The 23313-nt window shown below is 31.1% G+C and overlaps 1 protein-coding gene across 4 annotated transcripts; it reads right to left on the bottom strand.

Annotated features, from left to right (window-relative positions):
* Positions 1–4588: 4588 nt before the first annotated feature.
* On the bottom strand, positions 4589–11417 carry LOC117920481 (axial regulator YABBY 5-like). 4 transcript variants are annotated; one of them, XM_034838041.1, is made up of 7 exons: positions 11127–11416; positions 10944–11033; positions 8591–8710; positions 8211–8328; positions 6055–6106; positions 5775–5850; positions 4589–4965 (listed from the first exon to the last, which is right to left on the bottom strand). In XM_034838041.1, exons 2-7 carry the CDS (start codon positions 11010–11012, stop codon positions 4846–4848), a joined length of 555 nt encoding a protein of 184 aa, XP_034693932.1. In that variant the 5' UTR covers positions 11013–11033; positions 11127–11416; the 3' UTR covers positions 4589–4845. The 4 variants fall into 4 exon arrangements, with proteins under 4 accessions (XP_034693932.1, XP_034693935.1, XP_034693933.1 ...); XM_034838044.1 differs by having other exon boundaries at positions 8214–8328; positions 10944–11417; XM_034838042.1 differs by having other exon boundaries at positions 6055–6103; positions 10944–11416.
* Between the last annotated feature and the right edge of the window lie 11896 nt (positions 11418–23313).

Genomic DNA, 23313 nt, shown 5'->3' with positions numbered 1-23313 from the left:
ACTCGATGATCATAATGCAAACCAAATTGATCCATGCCAAAATCGATCTCATAAAAAATTCTATAATGAATAATTTAAATTGGTCGTTTCAACAGATTAACATTACAAAAGCAAAATTGCCAATATCACAATTAATCCATAAGCTATTCAACTTCAATAAGTATTCCAAAAACTAATCCCAAAATAATCAAACAAAATCAAAAACTTCATATCCTTCCATTCCCCAATGATCCTATTAAAAAATCCATTCAGAACTCCAAACCATATAATGTAAAAACAACATAAATCATATGCCCTGAATATTCAGAAAAACAAAAATGTCTAATTTAAAAAAAAAAAACATAATGATGTCATACAACCATTTGCAAAATGTTATGGTTATACGTTTCCATATTTATTCAAACATGCATCCTCATCTTTTACATATGCCCAATGACCCTATCTAAAATTCCATTCAGAACTCCAAACCATACAATGTAAAAGCAACATAAATCATATGCCCCGAATATTCCGAAAAAAAAGAGTCTAATTTTCATCAAAATACATAATGATGCCATAAAATCATTTGCAAAATATTTTGGTTATATGTTTCCATATTTCAAACATTCATCCCCATCCTTTACAAATTCCTAATGACCTTATCTAAAACCCCATTAAGAACTACAAACCATACAATGTAAAAGTAACATAAATCATATGCCCTAAATATTTTGAAAAAAAAAGTCTAATCTTCATCAAAATGCATAATGATGTCATACAACCATTTGCAAAATGTTCTAGTTATATGTTTTCATATTTGTTCAAACATGCATTCTCATCCTTTACATATGCTTATTATATATTCTCCAAATTACTTCAATAATTCAGGGATGTCAAATTTATCACTACAAATCAAAATAAAATATATATGCATCTATTCATATATACAAACTATCAAAGTACATCAATTTCCATTAAATAACCTATTTGGTTTTCAAAAAAATAAAAGATAACAAAAGTTTCAATCTTTCATATTTTGATTATTAGAATATGAAAAAGGAAAAGGTACAAAGTTTGCAACCTGACAAAACTCAACTAGGCTTAGATCAACTAAAACAACTTAAAAAAACTTCATTCTTCTTTATTTTCCCAAATTTTCTCAGTAACCAAATAGAGGGCAAAGTCAAACAACAATTAAATTCCCTAACAAACCATCACCAATACAACTAGTTCCACAAAAACCCCAACAACTTCTAAAGAAATTCTCCAACAATGCATCACAAAACCACCTAGACAAATAAAAAACCCTAAAAAATTCCAAATAATTCCTCTACAAAAGGTAAGAGAAAAAAAAAAAAAGGAAACATGTACAAAACTCACTATAGGAGGACAACACATTAATAAACCCTAGAAAGTTGGAGTTTGGTAGGAAATCAGGGTCGTTGATGGGAATCCATTGTGTCTTTGTAACATCAGGAGATACACTCATTGAAATCAGAGAGGAGAACAAATAAATAGTGCATATAAACCACCAATTTTCCTACCATTTTCGTCTTCACTCCCCTTCCAACGGTTATAGATTTGGAGGGGGTTTTGCACTTCCTTTTCGCTAACACAATGTTGACATTGAAGGCAACGAACCTCACACAAACACAGAAAAATAATTAGGCCACTTTATCCAAGACATGGGGGTTAGGGCTCTACCAAGTAAGCTTGTTTCATGGGGATTGGGCTCCACTAGACAACACATGTTCATTCATTTTGGTTTTCATTTCAATAAGTTTTTTTTATTTTGTTTTATTATGTTATAAGCTGGAAATTATGTTTTATTTTGGTTAAGCATGTATTATTTTGGTTTAAGGGTAATTATTTTTTAGCCAATGAAGAGGTTGATGTGGTTGCCATGTGGAATTGTTGGCTAGTGTGGGTGGTAGTAAAAAAGACACCCTAAGGACATTTTTGGCCAATGTGGGAGGGCACTGTTCTAGTGCATGAAATGAGGATTTTTTTGGATCAAAATGCACTAACATGAAAGAGCCCTTTTTGGGTTCTGAAAGCAAATATTATTCATAAATGCAACATATTTACATAATTCCCCCACCCCACAATATTTTATTTTATTAATTTATTTTATTAAAGAAAGCAAGAAATAAATATTACAACTTATTTATATCTTTGTCATGCTAAAAAGATTTACATAAATAAATTTTAATTTCCAATTTTAAAAATTAAACATGATAAATTCATTTATATTTATTATAAATTTGGAAATCTCAAATTAAATAAATTTTCACCAAATTTGTCATATATATATATATTCACAAATAACCAAATTTATGTTTCTTCCACATGACAGCTGTCTGATTAATGATTATGACTCGAGAGTGCACCACACAGCCTAGACTTTTATATGTTTGCGGACGAGTTACTTTTAACATGGAAAATTTTTGCCCCTTAAAGGCTCACAAAGAGAGACACACAACACATCCTTTTAACGGTTTGCAGAAGGTCAGGATGGGATGTTGGTTTTGTGGTAACCACTCTTACCCAGTGGGTAGACATATTCCCCCATAACCCAAGGAGATAAAGAAGTAATGTTGTCAGAAAGTGTTTGGCTCCAACTTGCTAGCTTTGTTGCCCTTCATTACATTATATACTGTTTTCTTATGGGGTGACACTCGCCTAAAATTTTGGGTTCTGGTGTCGTTAGTGCCAGAGATCCATTAGCATGCTATGCTATGCTAGCCACCTCCATAACTACCAAAGGGAGAGGTTGGTTCCATAAATCTGCGTTATTTTTCTCTGTCATTTTAGTCAGATGATTACCTAGATGGCTTATGGGTCCTATTGCTTTATGTTTACAAGGATATCCATGGCAAGTTAATATTCGTCTGAATAATATTTATGCAATATTTGGGCCTCAGACGGGCCAGCAGAATAGAAAGTTGATGTAGTCATGACTCATGATAGCCTTTATATGCAAAAGTAGATTTATTCGAGTCGGTGCAATTAGATTTGAGGCAATTAGATTTATTCGAGTCGGTGCAAAAGTAGAAAGTTAATATTTTTTTTTCAATTCTACTTCTTTTTAACTGAAAAAGATGGGAAAAAAAAGGAAGATAGGATATACTAGCTTTAGAATCAGCCTCTTCGTTCGCTATCAGAATATGGTAATAAAAAGTGTTGGTCCGTTCCAGGATTGTTTGAGGTTGAGAATCTATTTTCTTGTTGTCCAGACAGACCCATTCTATCTGCAATCGGCTAATTTCATTCTCAATATATACCAACTGTTGATCAAAAAATTATTTTACTAATTGTTTCATGTGTTCTTTAATGGGCTTTACATTATTGGTCTATATTCAGGTTTGTTCTAAGTTGTTCTTGAATTTATGAACAATTTTTGGAGTTCAAATATGATGCTGAAGTTCTGACTCTCTACATAACACGTATTGTTGGTGAACTTAAGATTTTGGGCCATTATCAGTAATAAGTATACATAGTATATAAATTCAATGACGGCGTTTTGTAACAACCATTCTCCCACAAGTGAACTCTAACCAAATTAGATAAATCTCGTCTTGAAGAAAGGGTTTTATTGCTCTTTAACCGAGCTTGCTTCATTGAAGAGAAATGAGTAGTAAGTCTTTCATGAATTTAGATTTTTAAAAGAATTAGATGTTGTTTATTGTTTTGAATTTTAGATAATTTGCTTTTTATTTATTTTTATTAATTTATTACTTATTTCTTAAATATTTTCACAAAATAGAAAAAGTAAAAAAAAAAAAAAATTTAAAAAATCATTTTTTGAATATTAAAAGTAAACCACCATAATTAAAGAGGAAAAAAAATGAGTTTCTATATACTCATATAAAAATAATAATAAAATATGAGTTCTTAGAAAATAATTCAAATTTTATGCACTCATCGATTAAATGAAGTACTTAAGATGGTTAAAGGTAATCCATATATATCATTAAAAGGATGTACTTGAATAGTTCAAAGTAATATATTTGATCAAAAAGTGAATAGAATACTAATTATTTTTAGATAATTGATTGAAATTTGTATTTTATAAACTTGAGTTTCTATTTTATGAGTATTTTTTTTATATATGAAGGTATGAAAACACACTTTTAATTTTAATTGTTTTTTTTATTATTTAATATTTAATAAAAATAAAATATTAAATAAATAAATTACTTAATATTTAATACTATTAAACATTATTTTATATTAAGTTCTATATAAAATTAAGTTAAAAAAAATAAATACCACCTTTTTAACCTTACAATAATATGTGAAGACCTCTTGATAGGAATGCTCTTCGGAGAACAATGGGGCACAACTTACAATGAGGAATGACTTGCAGCTTTTGATGAACCTATATCTCTCTAAGATCTATAATTTGAAGGTTGATTTTATTAATCTTAAATTAGAAGTATATTTGAGAGTGATTTTGTAAAACGTTTCCAATATTTTTAATACTTAATAAAAAATTTTAAATATTAGAAATGTTAAAAACGTTTTGTTCAATCACTATCAAACAGACTCTAATAAATGAAAGTTTATCAGATATTATAACCTAAGTTAACAGTTAATTCAATTCCTATTTATATAATAGAAAAATCCCATATATAGGTCAATTATAAAGAAAATTATTGAAGAAAGGATGCATACACACACATTTACAGTCCATAAATATGCTGTTCATAACAGATGAAGTGGTCATTGTGAGGACCTCATTCCTCTAGAACAAGCTATGTGCTACCATTTCTGGTTGCAGGCCTGATGAAAACTCAAATTCTGCTTCAGTATTGTAAACAAACACACTATAATATTTAGTTTACCGACCACATTATCATTTCCTTAGTAGAATCCTTGGGTCTTTCTTGGCCCTTCCCCAGAAAATGCTGCATCAAAGTTAGCTTTGTCGTTCTTGCTGTTGTTCAGGGTTAGCCCAAAGTGGATATGAGGGAAATGCGCCCACTGCAATTGAAAATTTGTTGTCAAGTTTTGTTAGACAATCTTGAAATTGATTTTCTAAAATAATAATAATACATATAATTAAATCGATTAAGAGTTTGTTTGATAATATTTTTACTTAAAAGTGTGTTTAATGGAAGTGTTTTCTTTAAAAGTATTTTTAAAAAATTAACTTATCAGGTGTTTATTTAGAAAACACTATAATATTACAAGTGATTTTTCATATTTTAATATAAAAAAGTGTTTTCAAAAAGTGTTTTCTATAAATCATTGTCAAACAAACTTTTGTTTAGCAGTGATTATAAGAAGTGATTTTATGAAGTATTTTTAATTTAAAAAACATTTTTAAAAAAAAATTAAGTGTTTAGTAAAATTTAGAAAACACTTTTAAAAATCTGAAAAATTATTTGTAGTGTTGGAAAATCATTTATAGTATATTTTGAAGAAACATTTGATATGTGATTTTCTTAAAAACACTTTAGAGAAAATACTTCCATAAAAAATACTTCAAATAAAAATTATTATCAAACACACTAAAAATACTAAAACACGAGGTTTGGTAGTAGGTAACCTTTGAGATTTGTCGGTTTAATAGTTACATGGGCTAACGATACATATCAAACTTGTACAAGGTTGAGGGATATTTTTCTAATTAAATACCAATTAAATGTGGCGTGCATATTGACAAGAAACTAAAAAATTAATGAGATTATTGCTAATACCACAAGTAATATTTTTTTCCATTTTTTTAATCTTCTGATCAGCCTATATATATAAACTTGGCTTCTTTAAAATAATTTCTCCAAACTTACATTTTTTGCTGCAGTACTAAAGGCTTCCTTATGGCTTATGTCAGGATTATTAGCTTTTATCCTTTGAATCTCCTCCCTGCATAAAAATAAGCATGTGGAATTAATCAATTGTGGTAAGCAAATTAGTTATCAAATTAATAATAATAATAAAAAGCCCCTGTAGGGACACGTATATAAATTATTATGTCAAGCAATATACAAATCTTTGGACATATTTATGAGAAAAGTTAATATACAAAACCAGTGTCATGAATGGAAGCTGAACGTCATAAGAACTTACTTAATAAACCTGTTGTATGCTGATGGGACCCTTTGCTTTTTCTCTTGTGCTGCTAATTAAAATCATTTGCAGTAAATTATAGCAGAGTTAGTTTTATCGGCTCTTTCATTCAAGCTAGAAATGACACAATTTCTGATCTCAACTAGATATAGGTACCAAACAGATTAATTAGAACTGAAAAACCTCAAAATAACACTACAGTTTCCATGTGTTGTATACCAGCTTATCTAAGCTGATATTCACTAGGCCAGCACCAACATAAATATGAGATCAATTTCCTGATAATCAAGTAGTAGAAATAATGTTTCCCCATGCAGGGCAACCATTTGGATGTCCAATAAATTCACCACATGAAAAGTTTCTTATGTGCCTTTGTTTTTTCCTTCCCACCTAGTTTTCCTCTTTCTTGTCTATATTTTCTAATATTGATCAATAAAGCCTAATTACTGCAAGGATGAACTACTCTTGAAAAACCCTAAACCTTTGTTATGGGAAAGTGGCCTTAACATACCAACCTTACAACAATAAATTTTAGATATGTTTCCTAGAAAGTGAAGAAAGCCTGCAAGAGGTTCAATTTCTTTCTAACCAAGAAGCCCTTATGAAACTAAGTGTTACATGAAATCTGCCCAAAAGCAACAAAAGCCTAAGTCTTAATGACTAGTTAAATGGACTTCTATTTGATTTTCCTCATTTGATTGAAAACCCTAGATTTCATCTGTGGTTACAAAAAAAATTCCTCATTTTGCCTCTTATTTATTACAAATTTTTGCATGATACATACAGTGATCAACATAATTAGCCTTGTGATTGTAGCGTTCATGGAGTTTGCACATTGAACTAATGAATGGTAAAACTACAAAACTAATGGTTACAAGAACTTACAGGATCATCACCCCACACTATATGTGCATGAATTGGATGGTCACCTACTAAATTATTAATTAATTGGGCTTCTCATCAAAGTAGGATGAGATTTCATTAAATTCAAGTATGCGAAGAAAGGAGAACCACACTAAAAGAAAAACTGAGAAACCCTAAACCCCTAATATTCCTCAGATTTCAATCCTCATATGCTATGGGTTTTCATCAAGTGATTTATCCTACAAAAAGTAGAAAAGATTAATCTAGTGACTTCTTTGTAAATATATCTTAATTCGGAGTCAATTTAGTTAGGAGGGCTATTTTTTTTTTAAAAAATTAAAATATTCTTTTATTCAATATACAGTGTATATAGGAGATAAAACTGCTAGGGTTAATATTTTCTTTCCCCTTTTCCTTTGTCTTTTTCACGTAAATCACTCACATCTGTTAGCACGTGGGTTGTATAGATGATTGAATACTGGGCAACAAAGGAAATTCCGTTTATCCTACGGTTAAATTAATTACATGCATGAAGGGAGCACCCAGTACCCTATCCCATCTGTACCAACTTTACCTTACATCAATATGTACCTCTACATTTTATCTTCTTGTTTCTAATGGTAGATGGTGACGAAGTTAATAGTTCAAATTCACCCCTTCAACCTCTATATCTTCTTATCTGATTTGGATCTTGTTCCTATCTTCTCCAAGCTACATGGACTGTCCTCCACGTTCCCCTCTTTCCTTTTTCTTCACTTAATTAAGAATATATCTACTTCAAATCCTTCAAGGAGAAGTGGGCATCCACTTAAGGTATGGCATAAGCATACAGTCCATCATGCTAATTCGATCTCATCCCATGATCAGTTAGTTGATCTGACAATTCCTCTTCAATATTATTGGGAAACTTTTTTCTAGTTGCAACATTTAATTATTGAGAATTTAAACGGAAGAATATGGGGCGAAATAGGTGATTAATTAATCAATTAGACTATCCAGATGGATCACATTAACACATGCATGTATACCACCTGGCAAACTAAAGTGATAAAGGTTGCATTAACTTAATACAAACTGTTGTTCTATTTTTAAATTATTTAAATCCTCATGGAAATAGAAGTCTAACACTATGTTAAGAGGGCCTCTAGTTATAGAGTGTTTGGGATTAAAAATCTTCCATTTTGATGTGGCTCATAGGGTCTTAAAACAATTATTTCACAGAGCCCTCTCCATTATTTGGCTGGCAGACAAGTACACAGGAGACAGTGGAAGGTGACGAGAGGGAGACTTACCACCTTTTGGAAGCATTCTAGGTTGCTCATTATCTGAAGAATCCATTACAGCAACCTTGTGGCATTTGGAAGAAGATCCGCACTCCTTGCTAGAGGCTTGGAAAAGTAGGTTCTCCTTCTGCAAAACATTTGTCAGCCAGAATACAAAGAAATGTATCATCGAATAATTTTATTCTTTGCCCCTCTTTCAGAATGATGTGTGAATGATTCCTCATTTAAAGAATGCCTTCACGGGGCAGTTTTGCTTTGTAGACGATCAACCAAAGGAGAGATACAAACAGTGACAGTGTGCAGTAAAGAATCTCATGGGGCAGTTTTGCATAAGTTTATTATATGTTGTATAATAGTAAAAGAGAGATGATCATCAGCTTCTTGCATACCTGAAGATCATGAAGAGGGACAGTCTGTAGCAAAGCTCCCATGTTCACTGACAAAAGATTAGCACAGTGGCCACACCTAATGGTCACAGCATTGAACACACTGGTGCACGGGACACTCACCTACAGGCGAAGTATCGGAAAATGAAGGACAAAAAATGTGTGTATGGCCAGGATTTTAGAGGAGCATTTGAAGTATATTCTGAATTTAAACATTGAAACCTCAATCTCTCTCTAAAGAGGAGCAGTTGCGAATTTTTTTAATAACTCAAACTTCATTCCATGTGACCAAATGAAATTTTCATTTTGGTGCAGACAAAGGAAGATAATTAACCTTGTAAAAATATTATAAAGTTTGTAGAATGGACTAGAGAAAAATCTGCAGCAAATAAAATGACTATTTTCAAGTGCAGAATCAGACACATCAAGACATAATACTCCAGTGCTTTAGCTCCAGTAAGAATCGAGAAGCATTTATCTTCTAATGACCTCCGGCTTTACAAAACCCAACTCACCCTTCAACACTAGATCAGTACATCAGGAGATTAAAAATGGAAGAACATGAAATGAAATAAAACCCATTACTTCCATTATTTTTCAATATCTATGACAATTCTAAAGAATAGTATACCACTGGTTACTACATCTATCGATCTGCTCCACCAGCACAAATTCTAAGGATGGAGCAGACAGATTAAGGCAAAAGTTGGGAGCGATATTTAGCCCACCATTCTGAATCTAGCTCTTAACATAGGTAGATGGTCCTTCACATACACAGGGAACTTACTACCAAAAAAATGCAAAAGAAAAGAAGAAGAAGAAAAAGATGATGATAATAATGACAAACAAGTGCAGCAGCGAATTAGTTCACTAGGAATAAGCAAGAAAATGCAAGAAAGAAGAAGAAGAAGAAGAAGAAGCAGAAGAAAAAGAAGAAGAAAAAGAAGAAGCAGAAGAAGAAGAAGTAATGTATGTGGGTCTACTGTATGATCTTTTGTGGGCTGGAAAACTTTATTTTTGGTTCCATTCAAACTGTATAGACCAAGCTACATTCTCATCTCCAGGCTCCAGCTACCCCAATATAGCTAGCAGGCTTCACATGCATATAACTATAATGGCACCCCCTACTATAAAACAGCTCCACCATTTCTCTTTCCATTCAGTGCGCCTGACACCAAAGGCAGTAAAACAGTAAAGTGGAGAGAGAGAGAGGGGAAAAGGACGTGACTGTATGGAAAACCACTAGGCAATAACCACATTACCTCCTCAACATGGACAATCAAGGATGAGATTTGCTTCTCTTTTCCGAGTCTGTGAAATCAATCGTTATCATTCTTCAAAAGAAATGAGATTCATGTACGAGGGATTTGCTTGTTTAAAGAGGGTTTTGTTATGATGGGAGTCTGTTGCTTAAAGAGATATGGAAATGAAGAAAAGCTTTGTAGAAAGAATCAAAAGCATCTATGCTGCCCGTGATTTTTTTTTATTTTCCTCATCAAACTGTAAGCATTTCGAAGAAAACCCAGAAGAAACTGAAGTACAAACCAACCCACCTTCAGAAATTTTAATATTAAAAGAAATAGAGAAGAAACTTGTAAAGCCTTATGGTGATCAAGCATAGTGATAAAACAAAAAGGTGACAGGAAAAAGCCAGAAACTATATATGATTAGATGCTTATAATTAATGGTGGAAAAAGGCCGCAACAAGATCTAGATTGTTAACTAGAAGAGCATCCACATAAAACATGGGTGCATAGTCCTGGTTGGTGAAAAGCTCTAGGTTGACTTGCACTTTTCAGTCAAGAAGGCAGGAATTAACCCTAGAGTTAGGGCCCCAAGCGATCTCCTAGCTAGCCTCTGAATCCTTTACATTTGGATGAAATTGAGGTCATTGATCAAAGATCATTCCAACTAGTCATGGCTTAATGGAGCCATCTGGTTTAGTGACTGTTGCACTGAAAAATCATCTGAAGATCTGGGACAAAAATCAATATTGAAAATACCACAGGAATATATAACCCCCCACCCACCCCCCCTCCTCAAAAAAAAAAAAGATATATTTAGGATCTCTAGAAGATACATTGGTTCCTTTGGAAAAATTGAACATTTTGGTCAAGAGATGGAAATGATATTATTCTTTAAAAAAAATGGAAAATTTGAGGTATAATCTTCCCACATAAGTATGTAAACCCTATTTCATGACGCAGGCATAATTTCTTTAAAATTGGAATGAATCTCATGTATAAATGGACTATCAATTTTATAAAATCGAGTTTGAAATATAATTAGCAGAGAAAGGCCATGGATCAAGCCCTTCTAGTTTAAGGAAAAAGTGGGAAGCAAAATAGACTTGTACCGCTAAAATGGTGTTGCAGAAGTTGCAGTGCACATAACAAACACGTTCAGAAGCGATATCCAGAGACATTCTAGTGTGGTTGTAGATCACCTGATAAAAGAGAATCTTCTTACACAAAAGTAGATGACAGTAGAAGTATTGGCGAAGATTGAAGATAGAAAAGAAATAAAATAGTGGGAGTACTTGATATGTAGAGGAAGAACAAGTATCTTATATATAGAGATCGAGTTGAGAGAACAATCTCTGTCTAGGTGTTTGATGAATTGGAGAATTAGGGAGGTGGGGATACCAAAGAGTGATTTAATGATGCGGAGAAAAAGATTTCAGAGGATTGGTAGATAGCGGATTTATGAGGGCAGATATGGAGAGAATTTGGTATGCATATGGCATGATTGATTGAACAAGTGGATGAGAGGTATCCTCCAGCTTCCGGGTCAAGTGGGTTTCTATAGCGGACGAGGGGGGCGAGATATTAATTGTTGGAATGTGTAGAGATGAGAGAACCATATTGCAGAAACACCAAAAAAAAAAAAGGGGTGGGGGGGAGAAGATGACAAAACTACCACTCTACTCTGTCAAGTGTGCCACATTGCCATTGGAATAAAGTTAAGAGGCATTTACTTGTTTTCAAGGCTATTGTATCCACACATTGTCTAGGAAATGCAGCACGACTACCATTATGTACCTGATTCAAAGCAAGGGAGAGACGAGTTAAATCTGCTTTCTTCAATGATTAACAAGTCAATTTCATCCACTTTCCATGATCAAAGTCGAGTTGGCACTAAACCAGGAGCCATACAGATTAAGAAAAGAAAAAAAAAATGATGAGATCGTGATCATCAATCCACAGTATTTCTAATGAAAAAGTACGACAAAATGCTATTTAATCTACTCCATTTGAATGAATACATCGATTGTTAGACAGATGAAGCAAATTAATTAAGGGTATTTGCTATTTTATTAGACCAAACCACCACCCAATTTGTATCCAGTTTTTGTTTTCATTTTCTTCTGTTTTTATTGTGTACTGACTGACACATCGCTTTCTCTATTTAATGTGCTTTAACCATTTCCATGTCAAATCCATTCTTCCACCACCCACTGGTCCCTTTCTTCAAAAACTACTTTAGTCATGTAGTAGTATGCCCATTCATAGCTGTAGCGATAAGAATGCATCATGTTACCATCATCCAGTCTATACATTAATAATGTTGACTGTAAACGCAAAGTTCTTGGTGAAACTAAGACAAGAAAAAATTCTTCTTATTTTCTTCTTTAAGAAGCTTAGTTTTGTTGGGGAAAGTTAAGAAATAGGCTGTGGAATGCTTCTGTACGGATGAAACTTTGGATTTGCTCAAGTTGAATTTTCTTTAAGTTGGAGGTCATAATTTCCAGAAAGTTGCCTCCACATCCATACCATGGACGGCTTCCTCTACTATAGAAGTCGCTTTCAAGATTAGGATACCACCCACCTAGCTAGACAATCAAAGAAAGTTATTCTTGTTTTTTTCTTCTGTTATTTCTTTCTTTCTTTGAATTTTCTTTTTCAAAAGAAACCTGTCTCATCCTGCTATCTTTAAAAAGAGAGTAAAGAAAAGAACGGAGAGAATGAGAAGAAATAATTCATCCTGATATCTTTATTCCAATCTCAAGACGGTTTTTTATAGCCTTATAAAACTATATTATTTGGTACTTCATTTTATAAGAAAATAAATGAAGTTTAAATGAGAAATTAATAAAACCATAAATACTGAAAATGATGAAAATATTGGTAAACAAGGATATATAAATACTTAGATTTTCTAGAGATAGTGGAAATATTGATGGATATTTTGATAAAAATATAGGTGAGACAAAAATTATTAAAAATTCATAAAAAAAAATACTCCAAAAAAACTTGAAAAAGTTATAAAATAAACAAAAAATACACATATTAAAGTTATTTTATAAGTATAATTAATATAAATATGATGAAGAATACTATTTATCAATTTTTTTTATAAAAAAACTAGCTTAAATTCCTTTAATATATTTATATTTATTTATTTTAAAAATTAAAAACTATATTATTAAAACATGTTTTATTTATTTTGAATAAAAAATAAAATCCATTTACATAAAATATTTTTTTTAAAGATTTAATTTCTAAAATTTTATTATAAATTTGTGGTGAGAACTTTTTGCAATTAATATTATTTTATTTAAATAATTAAAATTATTAAAAATTATATTAATAATTTATATTAGCAAATTTAATTTAATTTATAAAATAATAGAACTCCATTAATTTTTTTGTATTTTAAACTTTTTTTAATAAATTTATATTTTTCATATTTTAAAATAAAAACATTTAAAATTAAATAAAGTTAAAAGGATAAATATAAAAAAAAAAATTAAAAGTGAAGTGAGAGTAATTTTTTAAAATAAGATAAATGAGATAAAGATGAAAAATAATTAAAATAAAAAGATAATATAAAATAAAAGTTTAATATATATTTTAAAAATAATTAAAAAAACATAGATTTAAAAAAAAAAAAATTGGCACTTTAAAAAAAAAATGACAATTTTTTGGTGATTTTTTCATTGAATTCCTCCTCTACGCACGCGTGCATCTTGTGACCAATTTTTCATGGAAATTTCAGTCCTTGATTGATATATTGGCAACATTTTATCGAAATTTATGACTTTTTGACGAAATTTCTTTCGATCGATAATTGGTGACTAATTTTGTTTTGGCCAATTTTGATATCTGATATTTTGTCGATATTTCAGTGAAATATCTCAAAATTTTAAATCGTGAATGTCGCCAACAAAACAAAGGAGAAGAGAAGGTGGTTGTCATCCAATCCAATTTAATATAGACTGATTAGCCATTTTTATGTTTCGAGAGTACTAAATTTTTCATGTGTCTTCTCTTATGTTTTTTCTTTCTTAGTTGATAGGTCTACCATGCTTCAATCATTCCTTGGATTTATTTATCATTATAATAATTATTTGACCTATCAAGACATTATCTTTTACTTCAACTATTCTTCATACCATACTTGAAGCATGTATTTAGTGCTTCATTGGTTAATTTCCCAATGGGACTTCAATTCGTGTTGAAGTATTTAACGCTAGGATATGTGATTTTATCATTTTTTTTTTTTTTTTTTTTGTATTTGTAAACGAATCTAGTAATTTACTTGTAATTCTTTACAAATGAATAATCTTTTGAACTTTTTGTTCACATTGGTTTGTACAATGATAAAAAAGAGAACTTAGATGCATTCCAAGAAATTTCATTTTTTTTCTTCTAGATTAGATTCTTTTTCCTATTGGGGAGAAAATGAAACATAAAATGGAAATTTGCAAAATATGCCCTAAAAATATCACTTGTCATGGATTCAACATATCGAATGATAGATGAAAAATTAAAGGCAACATGGACCCCCCATTATCAATAAGGGTCATTTTTTGTGTATCATATGTCTAAGGTACAATCTACGATGGTAAAACCAAAGGTTCATTGGTGAGAAATATCTGGTTGTTGTAAATACAAGTTATGTAGGAGAGTATTCATGATGAATAGTAGGAAAATATGAATCAAGGCCACAATATGGATGTCTAGGGTAAAACAGGTACCTTTGTTTTCATGAGCAAGGGTCAAGTAATCAACTACAAACATCTAATGAATGATTCTCCCAATTATGAGCAACTAGATACTCAACATCAATCTTAACTGACGTACAATAGTTGTCTGCAGCCATAGAGAAACTAGAATAAAAATTTTTATTTAGGAAGACATTTTCTAATTCTTTATAATATGGATGGATACAATATATATATATATATATATATATATATATATATATATATATATACATAGGAAAAAATGTGTACAATTGTAACTCTTAGAAATCGATTGTATTATATATGGAAATACATTAAAGAATAAACTTTATTTTCCTAATAATGATCCCATCCTTAGTTGCCAAAAAATATTACGTTTAAATTAAAAAAAACTTGGCCTTAATTTTTGGTAGTCAGAATAATTGAAGTTGTTTTTCTACACTCCCCCTTAAGTTGGCTAAAAAAATATCAATGAGACCTACCTTGTTGACTAGTAGCTCGAATGCTTGTTTGGATAGACCTTTGGTGAAGATATTTGCTAGTTGTTCATTAGTTGGCATGAAAAGCATGTAGATTAATCCACTCTCCAACTATTCTTTAATAAAATGTCTATTTATCTCAACATGTTTGGTTCTGTCATGTTGCACTAGATTTGTTAGCAATATTTATCACAATAGAGCTTTATTGGTTCCTAAAATATTGATTCTTGATTCTTCAAGTAGTTTTCTCAACCAAAGGAGCTCACACATACCTTGAGCCACAACTCTCAATTCTACCTTAGTGTTACTTCTTACCATCACTAGTTATTTCTTATTTATCTAGGTTATAAGATTTTCATCAATAAACGTACAATAACCTAAAATAGAACTTCTATCTACAAATCAAGTTTGCCCAATCTACATTTGCAAATGCTTCCACTCGAATTTGGGGATCCTTTTTGAATAATAAACCCCTATCTTGATTTTTCTTGAGGTATTTTAGGATATTGTACACAACTTCTAAATGCTTCTCCTTAGGTGCATGTATGAACTAACTTCCCACACTAACAAAGAGGGTTATATCATGTCTAGTATGTGACAAATAAATCAACTTTCCCACAAGTCTCTGGTAGCTCTCCTTATTGATGCTTTTACCAACTTCGGTAAGGCCAATTTTATGGTTTAGGTCAATTAGAACTTTAGTAGGCTTGCAACCTAGCATTCCTACTTCCTTTAGCAAGTTAAGTGCATATTTTCTTTTTGTGACTACAGTATCAGTCTTTGAACACGCCACTTTCATACCTAAGAAATATCTTAGAAGACGTAGATCATTTATCTCAAATTCCTTTGCAAGTTCCTTTTTCAGGTGATCAATTTCATGCACATCATCCCCTATTAAAATTATGTGATCAATATATGCTATTAAGATGGTTGTTTTACCTTCCCTAGAAAATTTGAAAAAGATGGTGTGATTTGACTAACTTTGTAGATACCCTAATCCTTTAATAGACTTTGAAAAATGATCAAACCAAGCCCTAGGACATTGCTTTGATTCATACAAGGATCGTCACAACTTGCACACTATTTCTCTACCATAATTTTCTTCAAAGCCATGTGGTAATTGCATATTAACTTCTCCAAGTGCACCATTTAGAAAAACATTTTTGACGTCAAGTTGGTGGAGAGGCCAATTTAAATTTGCAACAAGAGATAGTAAAATTCTCATATTATTCATCTTGGAAATTGGTGTAAACATCTCCTAATAGTCAATTCCATATGTTTGGGTGCATCCCTTTGCCACCAATCTTGCCTTCAATCAATCAATAGTCCTATTTGGTTTGTGCTCCACAAAAAAAAAATACAATTACATCCAACATGAGACTTTTCTTTCGGTAGGTTCACCAAATTCCAAGTTCCATTTTTTCAAGAGCCTTAATTTCCTCCATGATTATATTCTTCTACTCAATAATAATGAGAGCTTCCTTCACTGGACATATTAGACAAAAAAAAAAAACTTTATAAAAAAGTCAGAGATAATGATAGGATATTAAATTTGAAATTGGATGAAGTGTATAAGACCAGGTTCCTTTTCTAAAAGTAATAGGTAAATCAAGATCATCAACAAAAGAAGAAGAATGGGAATTACTTGTGCCTTCTAAATCAATGGCTATCGGTTTGGGGTTCTTGGTAGTGCACTAATGGTTGTTCTATCCTTCTTGGATTATTTCTCCTGTAGTAGACATGCATGAAGCTTTGGTTGCGGTAAATCTTTTTCCCTTAGTTGTTGTGTTGACATTCTAGATAGGGGAGATGAAATAAGTGGGGAGGGTAAAGAAGGGATAGGAGAACAAACAAATGATTGAACAAGAATGGGAGACATGCTCTCGAATGATGAGATAGGTAGAGGAATGGTTTCCCAAAATGAGGTTCCATTAGAATTCTTCCTTTAAAGGAAAGTATGGGTATGATATGGTTGGTTTTCAAAAAATGTGACATTGAGACTAACAAATATCTTTTTGGTGATAGGATCATGACATTTGTACCCTTTCTAGGTTGATAGGCATCCTAGGAAGAAACATTTAATGGATTTAGGGTCAAGCTTACTACAATGAGGATCATGGTCATGAACAAATATTGTGCAGCTAAAGATTCTTAAAGGAAGAGAAGTGAATAATTTTTATGGTAGGGTAAAAGTGAGTAAAAGTAGATAGAGGTATGGCAAAATTGATGACCTAAGAAGGCATCCTACTTATGAGATAAAAAGCAATTAACATGGCCTCACCTCAGAACTGTTTTAGGACATGATTTGTGAACATGAGTGATTGGGCTACTCAAGAAAGTGTATATTCTTTCTTTTTGCCACTTCATTTTGTTAGGGTGTTTTGATACAAGAACAGTGGTAAACAATACCATTTTCTGAAAGGTATGTACCAAGGATAGATGAATGATATTATTTCCTATTATCAATTTGTAACACTTTTTTTTTTTTTTTTTTTTGCCAAATTGGTTTTGGATCATCTCATGGAAGTTTTTGAACTCTCTCAACCTCAAATTTTTTCCTTTAACAAATATACCCAACATAAACGTGTGTGATCAATCATCAATGAAAGTGATAAACCATTGTGTTTGTTTTCTCAAGGGTCCATATATATCACTGTGCATAAGGACAAAAAGAGTATATTTTTTATATGGTTGTGGTAGGAATTGACCCTTTTGATGTTTGAAAAGTTCATAAAATTCACACTAAAGTTTTGAGGCTTGTTTATTTTTTAACAACTTTAGAAACAAATGTTGCAAATAAGAAAGGTTAGGATGCCTTAATCTAAAATGTCATAACATAATTTCTTTAGTTGAAGTTTGATTTGCCACTTGAGCTTGCCTTTCTAAGATATTATCATTCTTAAAGTAGTACAACCTATTTATCTCTTTACCATTGTCAATCATCCTCTCCAAATCCAAGTCCTAGACTTCACAACAATGAAATGAGAATTTAGCAACACAATGACTATTTTTAGTAAATTTATTAACTGAAAACAAATTACAAGATAAATTAGGAACATAAAGAACAAAATTTAAGGTCAATTTTTTTGAAATAGGTATAGACCCTTTTCCAACAATTGATGATATTGTACCATAAGCAATCCATACTTTTTTATTCCCAAAACATGGAAAATATGCAGTAAATAAATTAGAACAATTGCTCATATGGTAAAAAAAACTCTTGAATCAATTATCCATGAGACTTTTTTACTTGGAATGACATTGAGAGCATTTTTTAAATTACCTTGCTCGACCAAAGCACAAGTAGGAGAAGAATTGGATTGGTTCCTAGATAGGCTAATGACACAATCCAGTAAATCCCATTACTCCTTAGTGAAAGGTTTGACATCTTATTCTCCATTGTTCATAATTTTCTATTCAACAGGTCCAACATTAAAGGCATGGGTAACACTTTCATTTTGCCTTTTTTGATTTGGCACATTCCTAGATTTGCTGTGAAGTTGCTAGCAAGTTTTTCTAGTGTAGTGCAACTTCCTACAAATGTCACAGCACTTATTGTCATGTTGGTTGTCTTTTTTATCATTTCTCCTTAAACTTTGGGGCTATCCAGCAACAAGAGCCTTTTCAATATCACTAGTTTTAAGAGTAGAAGTTTTTGTAGCTAGGCTAGAATCCTCTTTTTCTTTTCCATTAACTCCCTACGACTTTCTTCATTTCTTATAATCATGAATATTTCATCTAGATCAGGGAAAGGTTTATTCTTCAATACATGATCACAAACAAGATCGTATTCAAGATTAAGCCTCAAAGAAATTAGTAAACTCTCTTATTCAAGCATCTCCTTTACCCGCCTTTCATTAGTTGGCGACTTCATTTCTAGGGCAATATACAAGTCTAAATTCAATTAACAATCCTTTAAGAATATTAAAATACTTGGTTACACATTGAAGCTCCTTACTTGGTTTTATGGATTTGTCTTTTAATTTGAAATATTTGGGAAGTAAATCCCACCTTCGAATATGTCCTATTCACTACGATCCAGATATCACATGTTGTAAGGAAAAGAAGATAAGTTCTACTTATCTCTAGTTGGATAGATTGCAACAACCAAGACATCACAAAGGAATTCTCAATTTCCCAAACTTCGTAAGTTGGGTTAGTGGCTACAGGGAGAAGTAAGGTACCATTAACATACTTAAATTTCATTTTTCTCGTTCAAGAGATTTTGGCTGAATGAGACCACTCCATAAAGTTTTTTCATTATATTTTAAAATGGAGATTTGAAAGGTAAGATTATCATTATGTGAAGGAGTTAAAGGATTTGTGGTGAAAGGTTTCAAAGGTTTTTCCATGTTTACAAAAGCAAAAAAAAAAAAAAAAAGGTTGAATCAAGTTGTAATACTTATCAATAGAAGGGAAAAATGATAAGCAAAAAATGTGAAATATGGTTGAAACAATACTACAATACAAAAGAAAACAATTAGTGGAGCTAATATGAATGGGCAACAACAAAGTATGGATGTAAAACAAATACTTGATGGTAGTCTATTTTTTTTTTAGATGAATAATAAAGGAGAATAGAAAAAAACCATTAAGGAATTGCCTTTGATACAATGTGTGCAACTATGGAGAAACCAAAATAAAATATTTTATTAAGGAATACTTTTTCTTATCCTTTATAATATGAATAGATACAAAAATATATAAGAAAAAAAAAATCTACAATTGAAACTCCTAGAAATCAGTTGTAATATACATGGAAATACATTAAAAAATCTTTATTTTCCTAATTCTGATCCTATCCTTGACCACCAAAAAATATTATGTTTAAATTAGAAAAAAATCTTGGCTTTAATTTTTGGAAGTCAAAGAATAATTTGAGTTATTTTTCTACAATAATCAATGAATGTTTAGGAAGTAATTTCACCCACTACTATAAGAAAGAGCACAATAATGATGTTCAATTCAATGATGCCCTCAAAAAGCATCATTATTGAGTATCTACAATGATGTAGTGTGCAATGTTGGCATTTGGAAGGCAATCGACTAAATAATTATGTTTTTTTAAGGTAATAATGGTGCTTGTGAAAAACAAAATCAAATTTTCTTTTTAAACCTTGGTGCTTTATAATAATGTCATTGAAATAACATTTATATACATAAACCCATCTCCCAAATTCTCCATTTTGTTCCATCACTCATTACCTCTAAATTGTAATACCACAAACCCCAAAAAAATATAAAAGCTACTATCACTAAAGAGTAATCATCTCATATCCCATAGTTGACTAGTGAGTGACAATGTAACAATAAGCTATTATATGCTTATCCACAATCTCTCATCCCATTTTCTAGAGAAATCACTTCATTTTCTCAAATCTTGACAACCCTCATAAACCTCATATTTTTATTGGCATTGATGAGTGAATGACATGTTTCTAGTGAGTTACCATGTGATAGGTCACCACAAACAATTTTTTTTTTCTAAACCTTGTCAACATTAGAGCTAAACCCTATACCAAGAAGCAAACGAGGAATTTTCGATAACCCTTATAGTGAGAAACCTTTTCTATTTGTCAATAATCAACAACTGGTATGGATAGAAACCATTTCTTCACCATGAACTTGATTACCAAGATGCCATAATCCTTCTTCATCAATGAAATCCATTTCTCATTTGCAAATTATACAATTGAAATATCCTCCAACCCATTAGAGGAGCCCTAATCAGTCCTGCCATTGATGTATGTCATTGGTAAGTCGTTTCTTATCTCATTGTGTTTCATGGGTTATTTGTTTGTAGGCTTTATAATGGTAAGTTTTGGACTTGTGTTTGTTTTGGACATTTCTATTTTTTTTTTTAGTTGTAAAGTTTTTTCTTCTTTTGTGTGTCAACCAAATAGAATTTTTTTATTATATCTGCCATTTGCCTCTTTGATTTAGTTATCAAAGTTTTAATAAAACAATTGATTAAATCTTTAGAATAAACAATCACTTTGTTTTGCAAGAAGACTCCTCTATTTGTAAGGCTTTGTAATGATAAGTTGTGAACATGTGTTTGTTTTGGGCATTTCTAATTTTGTTTTTTTTAATTGTATTTTTATTTTGTTGTATGCGAATCGAATCAAAATTTAAAATTATCTTTCCCATTTGCCTCTTTAATAATTATAAAAAAAATATTAAAGTTTCAATAAAAAAAAATTGATCAAATCTTTGGAATAATAAAATTACTTAGAACATATGAAGATGATCTTGGAAAAAAGAAAATAAACAAATCTTGTTCTAGAATTATTGAATTTGTTTTTTTAACATTAATGTAAGAAATACAAAAACATATGATGTTAGTCGATAAGTTGGGTTTTTGGTCTTAAATAAAAGAAAAAAATGATGGGATATGTTATCTTGATATTCAAATAGGTTGGTGCATTTCCTTTTAATGTTTAGGTGTTTTGCAAAAAAAGTAGGTTGGTACCAAAACACAATTTTCTTAGTCCCAAAATAATTTGAGTGCCACTATTTGTTTACTAATAGTATAGATGAGTTGATTATTGATAAAATAAAATGATGGCAAAATATTTTGTGTCAAATGCTTAAATGCCAAAATATATGGATGGGTTGATGGTAGAATATTTGGATTACATCTGTTTGTTTATAGAAATCCCAAAATAGATATTAATGATTATAGAAATGATGGATTCTTGTATAAATGATGGTGGAATATTTTAACTCTAGATTGGAATGGTTAGATTTGCAACTAGATTACTTATAGAAATCTTGAAAATGACAATATAATGAAAATTTTTATATGTGGGAAATTTATTTTTTTGAAACTCATGTACTATAAAAGAACTAAGTTAGCTTAATTTGACCTATTTCTCATCCATGGCTAATTTATAAATGACCTGCTATGCATTTATGGATCATCATGACTCAATTGTTTAAACTTTTTCTAAGTTGACTATTTTTTGTTTAAAGTTCAATCAAAGAGAATATATTTGCTTATATTTGTGTTGTTAAAAGGATTAAAGTAAGATAATATAGGGTTTGCTGTAATATGACTCTTCTGCTTCTATTGTATAGCACAAAGTTCTCATATTAGAACTTGATGATTTACACCTCACAATTGCAACTTTTTTCCCTTTGTACTATAGTATTGACTTTTAATTAGTTCAACATCTATTAGGAAATGCCTTTGGTGGTGATTAATCATACTCATTGATTAATGTCATATTTTGTATAAAAATAGGGCCAAGTATCACATTTTAAGCTTTAGTATGTCATTAAAAATGTCATTCAACTAGGTGATTGCATGTCAGATATTCTTCTTTAATGGGGAGTTCTTGTACGTTCTTGGAGTCAATCTTGGGAAGAGGAAATCTTAGACACTCTTTCGTTTCTAGGTTTCTTGCTTTAGATTACTATTTTCTTCTCTTGAATTTGGTTTCTTTCAAGAGTATTGAATCTTTCCATTATAATTGAATTCAAGCAATTCCTGTTTTAAGTTTCAAGATTTTTATGTTTGATTGGCTAATCTTTATTTTATTCTTTTGCTTTATTATTACTTCTTTTAATATCTATTGAGTAGTTATTTAGGTTGGGGAAAGGTTTCCCTAGGGCTTCCCATTCTTTCATTGGAATGTATCCTTTCATTGGAATGAATCCCATTCATTCAATATAAATTACCTCATTTGAACATTTGACAATTGAGGATTATAGGTCTTGTCCTATAGGTCCCGGGAATCCTTGCTCAAGCTCATATTCTTTAATGACACAATTTATGAGGTTTGGATGCGTTTTTAGTTCACTTATGTGCGTAAGGTATTTAAGTAATTACACAAGGTTGCATAAAGGTAAGTGAGTGGTGTCTCTAGACTGGGGTAATTGATTAATTGGATCCCTATTATGTTAATCAATCAATTAACAACTTTTTTTGGGGTTAGATTAAGTGACCTAAGCCTATGTGGGCTTAAGTTACTTAAACCCAGTAAGAAACCTATAAATACCCCTCTTAAGGGTTACGACTTTAGTCTTGTTGCCTTTCTCTCTATTCCAAAGAGAAAAAAACTCTAGCCTCTAACACAAAGATCTCAAATATCTCTATGCCTAGACTTAAGTAGGAGTTATCGAGTGGATGATCATTGAGTTTATGAGATTATCTACAGATTGGGAGTATTCTATATTGATAGGTTTCAATCCGACAAACATCCAAATTGCAGGTATGACACTTTCTTTGGATTTATGATATCTATTATGGTTTTTAAATACCATATTTTTTTATG

Source organism: Vitis riparia, chromosome 8 (assembly GCF_004353265.1).
Source record: "Vitis riparia cultivar Riparia Gloire de Montpellier isolate 1030 chromosome 8, EGFV_Vit.rip_1.0, whole genome shotgun sequence".
Classification (NCBI taxonomy): Eukaryota; Viridiplantae; Streptophyta; class Magnoliopsida; order Vitales; family Vitaceae; genus Vitis; species Vitis riparia.
The sequence above is the reverse complement of the archived record's forward strand: the minus strand, read 5'-3'. Positions and strand labels throughout refer to the sequence as shown.

Excerpts from the sequence above, each read along its gene's own strand:
- LOC117920481 (XM_034838041.1), bottom strand. The coding sequence starts at position 11,012 with ATGTCTCTGGATATCGCTTCTGAACGTGTTTGTTATGTGCACTGCAAC. Across the intron at positions 6,107-8,210 it reads TAGAATGCTTCCAAAAGGTG|CAGCACAAGAGAAAAAGCAA; the intron begins GTAAGTCTCCCT and ends GATTTTAATTAG. Across the intron at positions 4,966-5,774 it reads TTAGTACTGCAGCAAAAAAT|TGGGCGCATTTCCCTCATAT; the intron begins GTAAGTTTGGAG and ends TTTCAATTGCAG.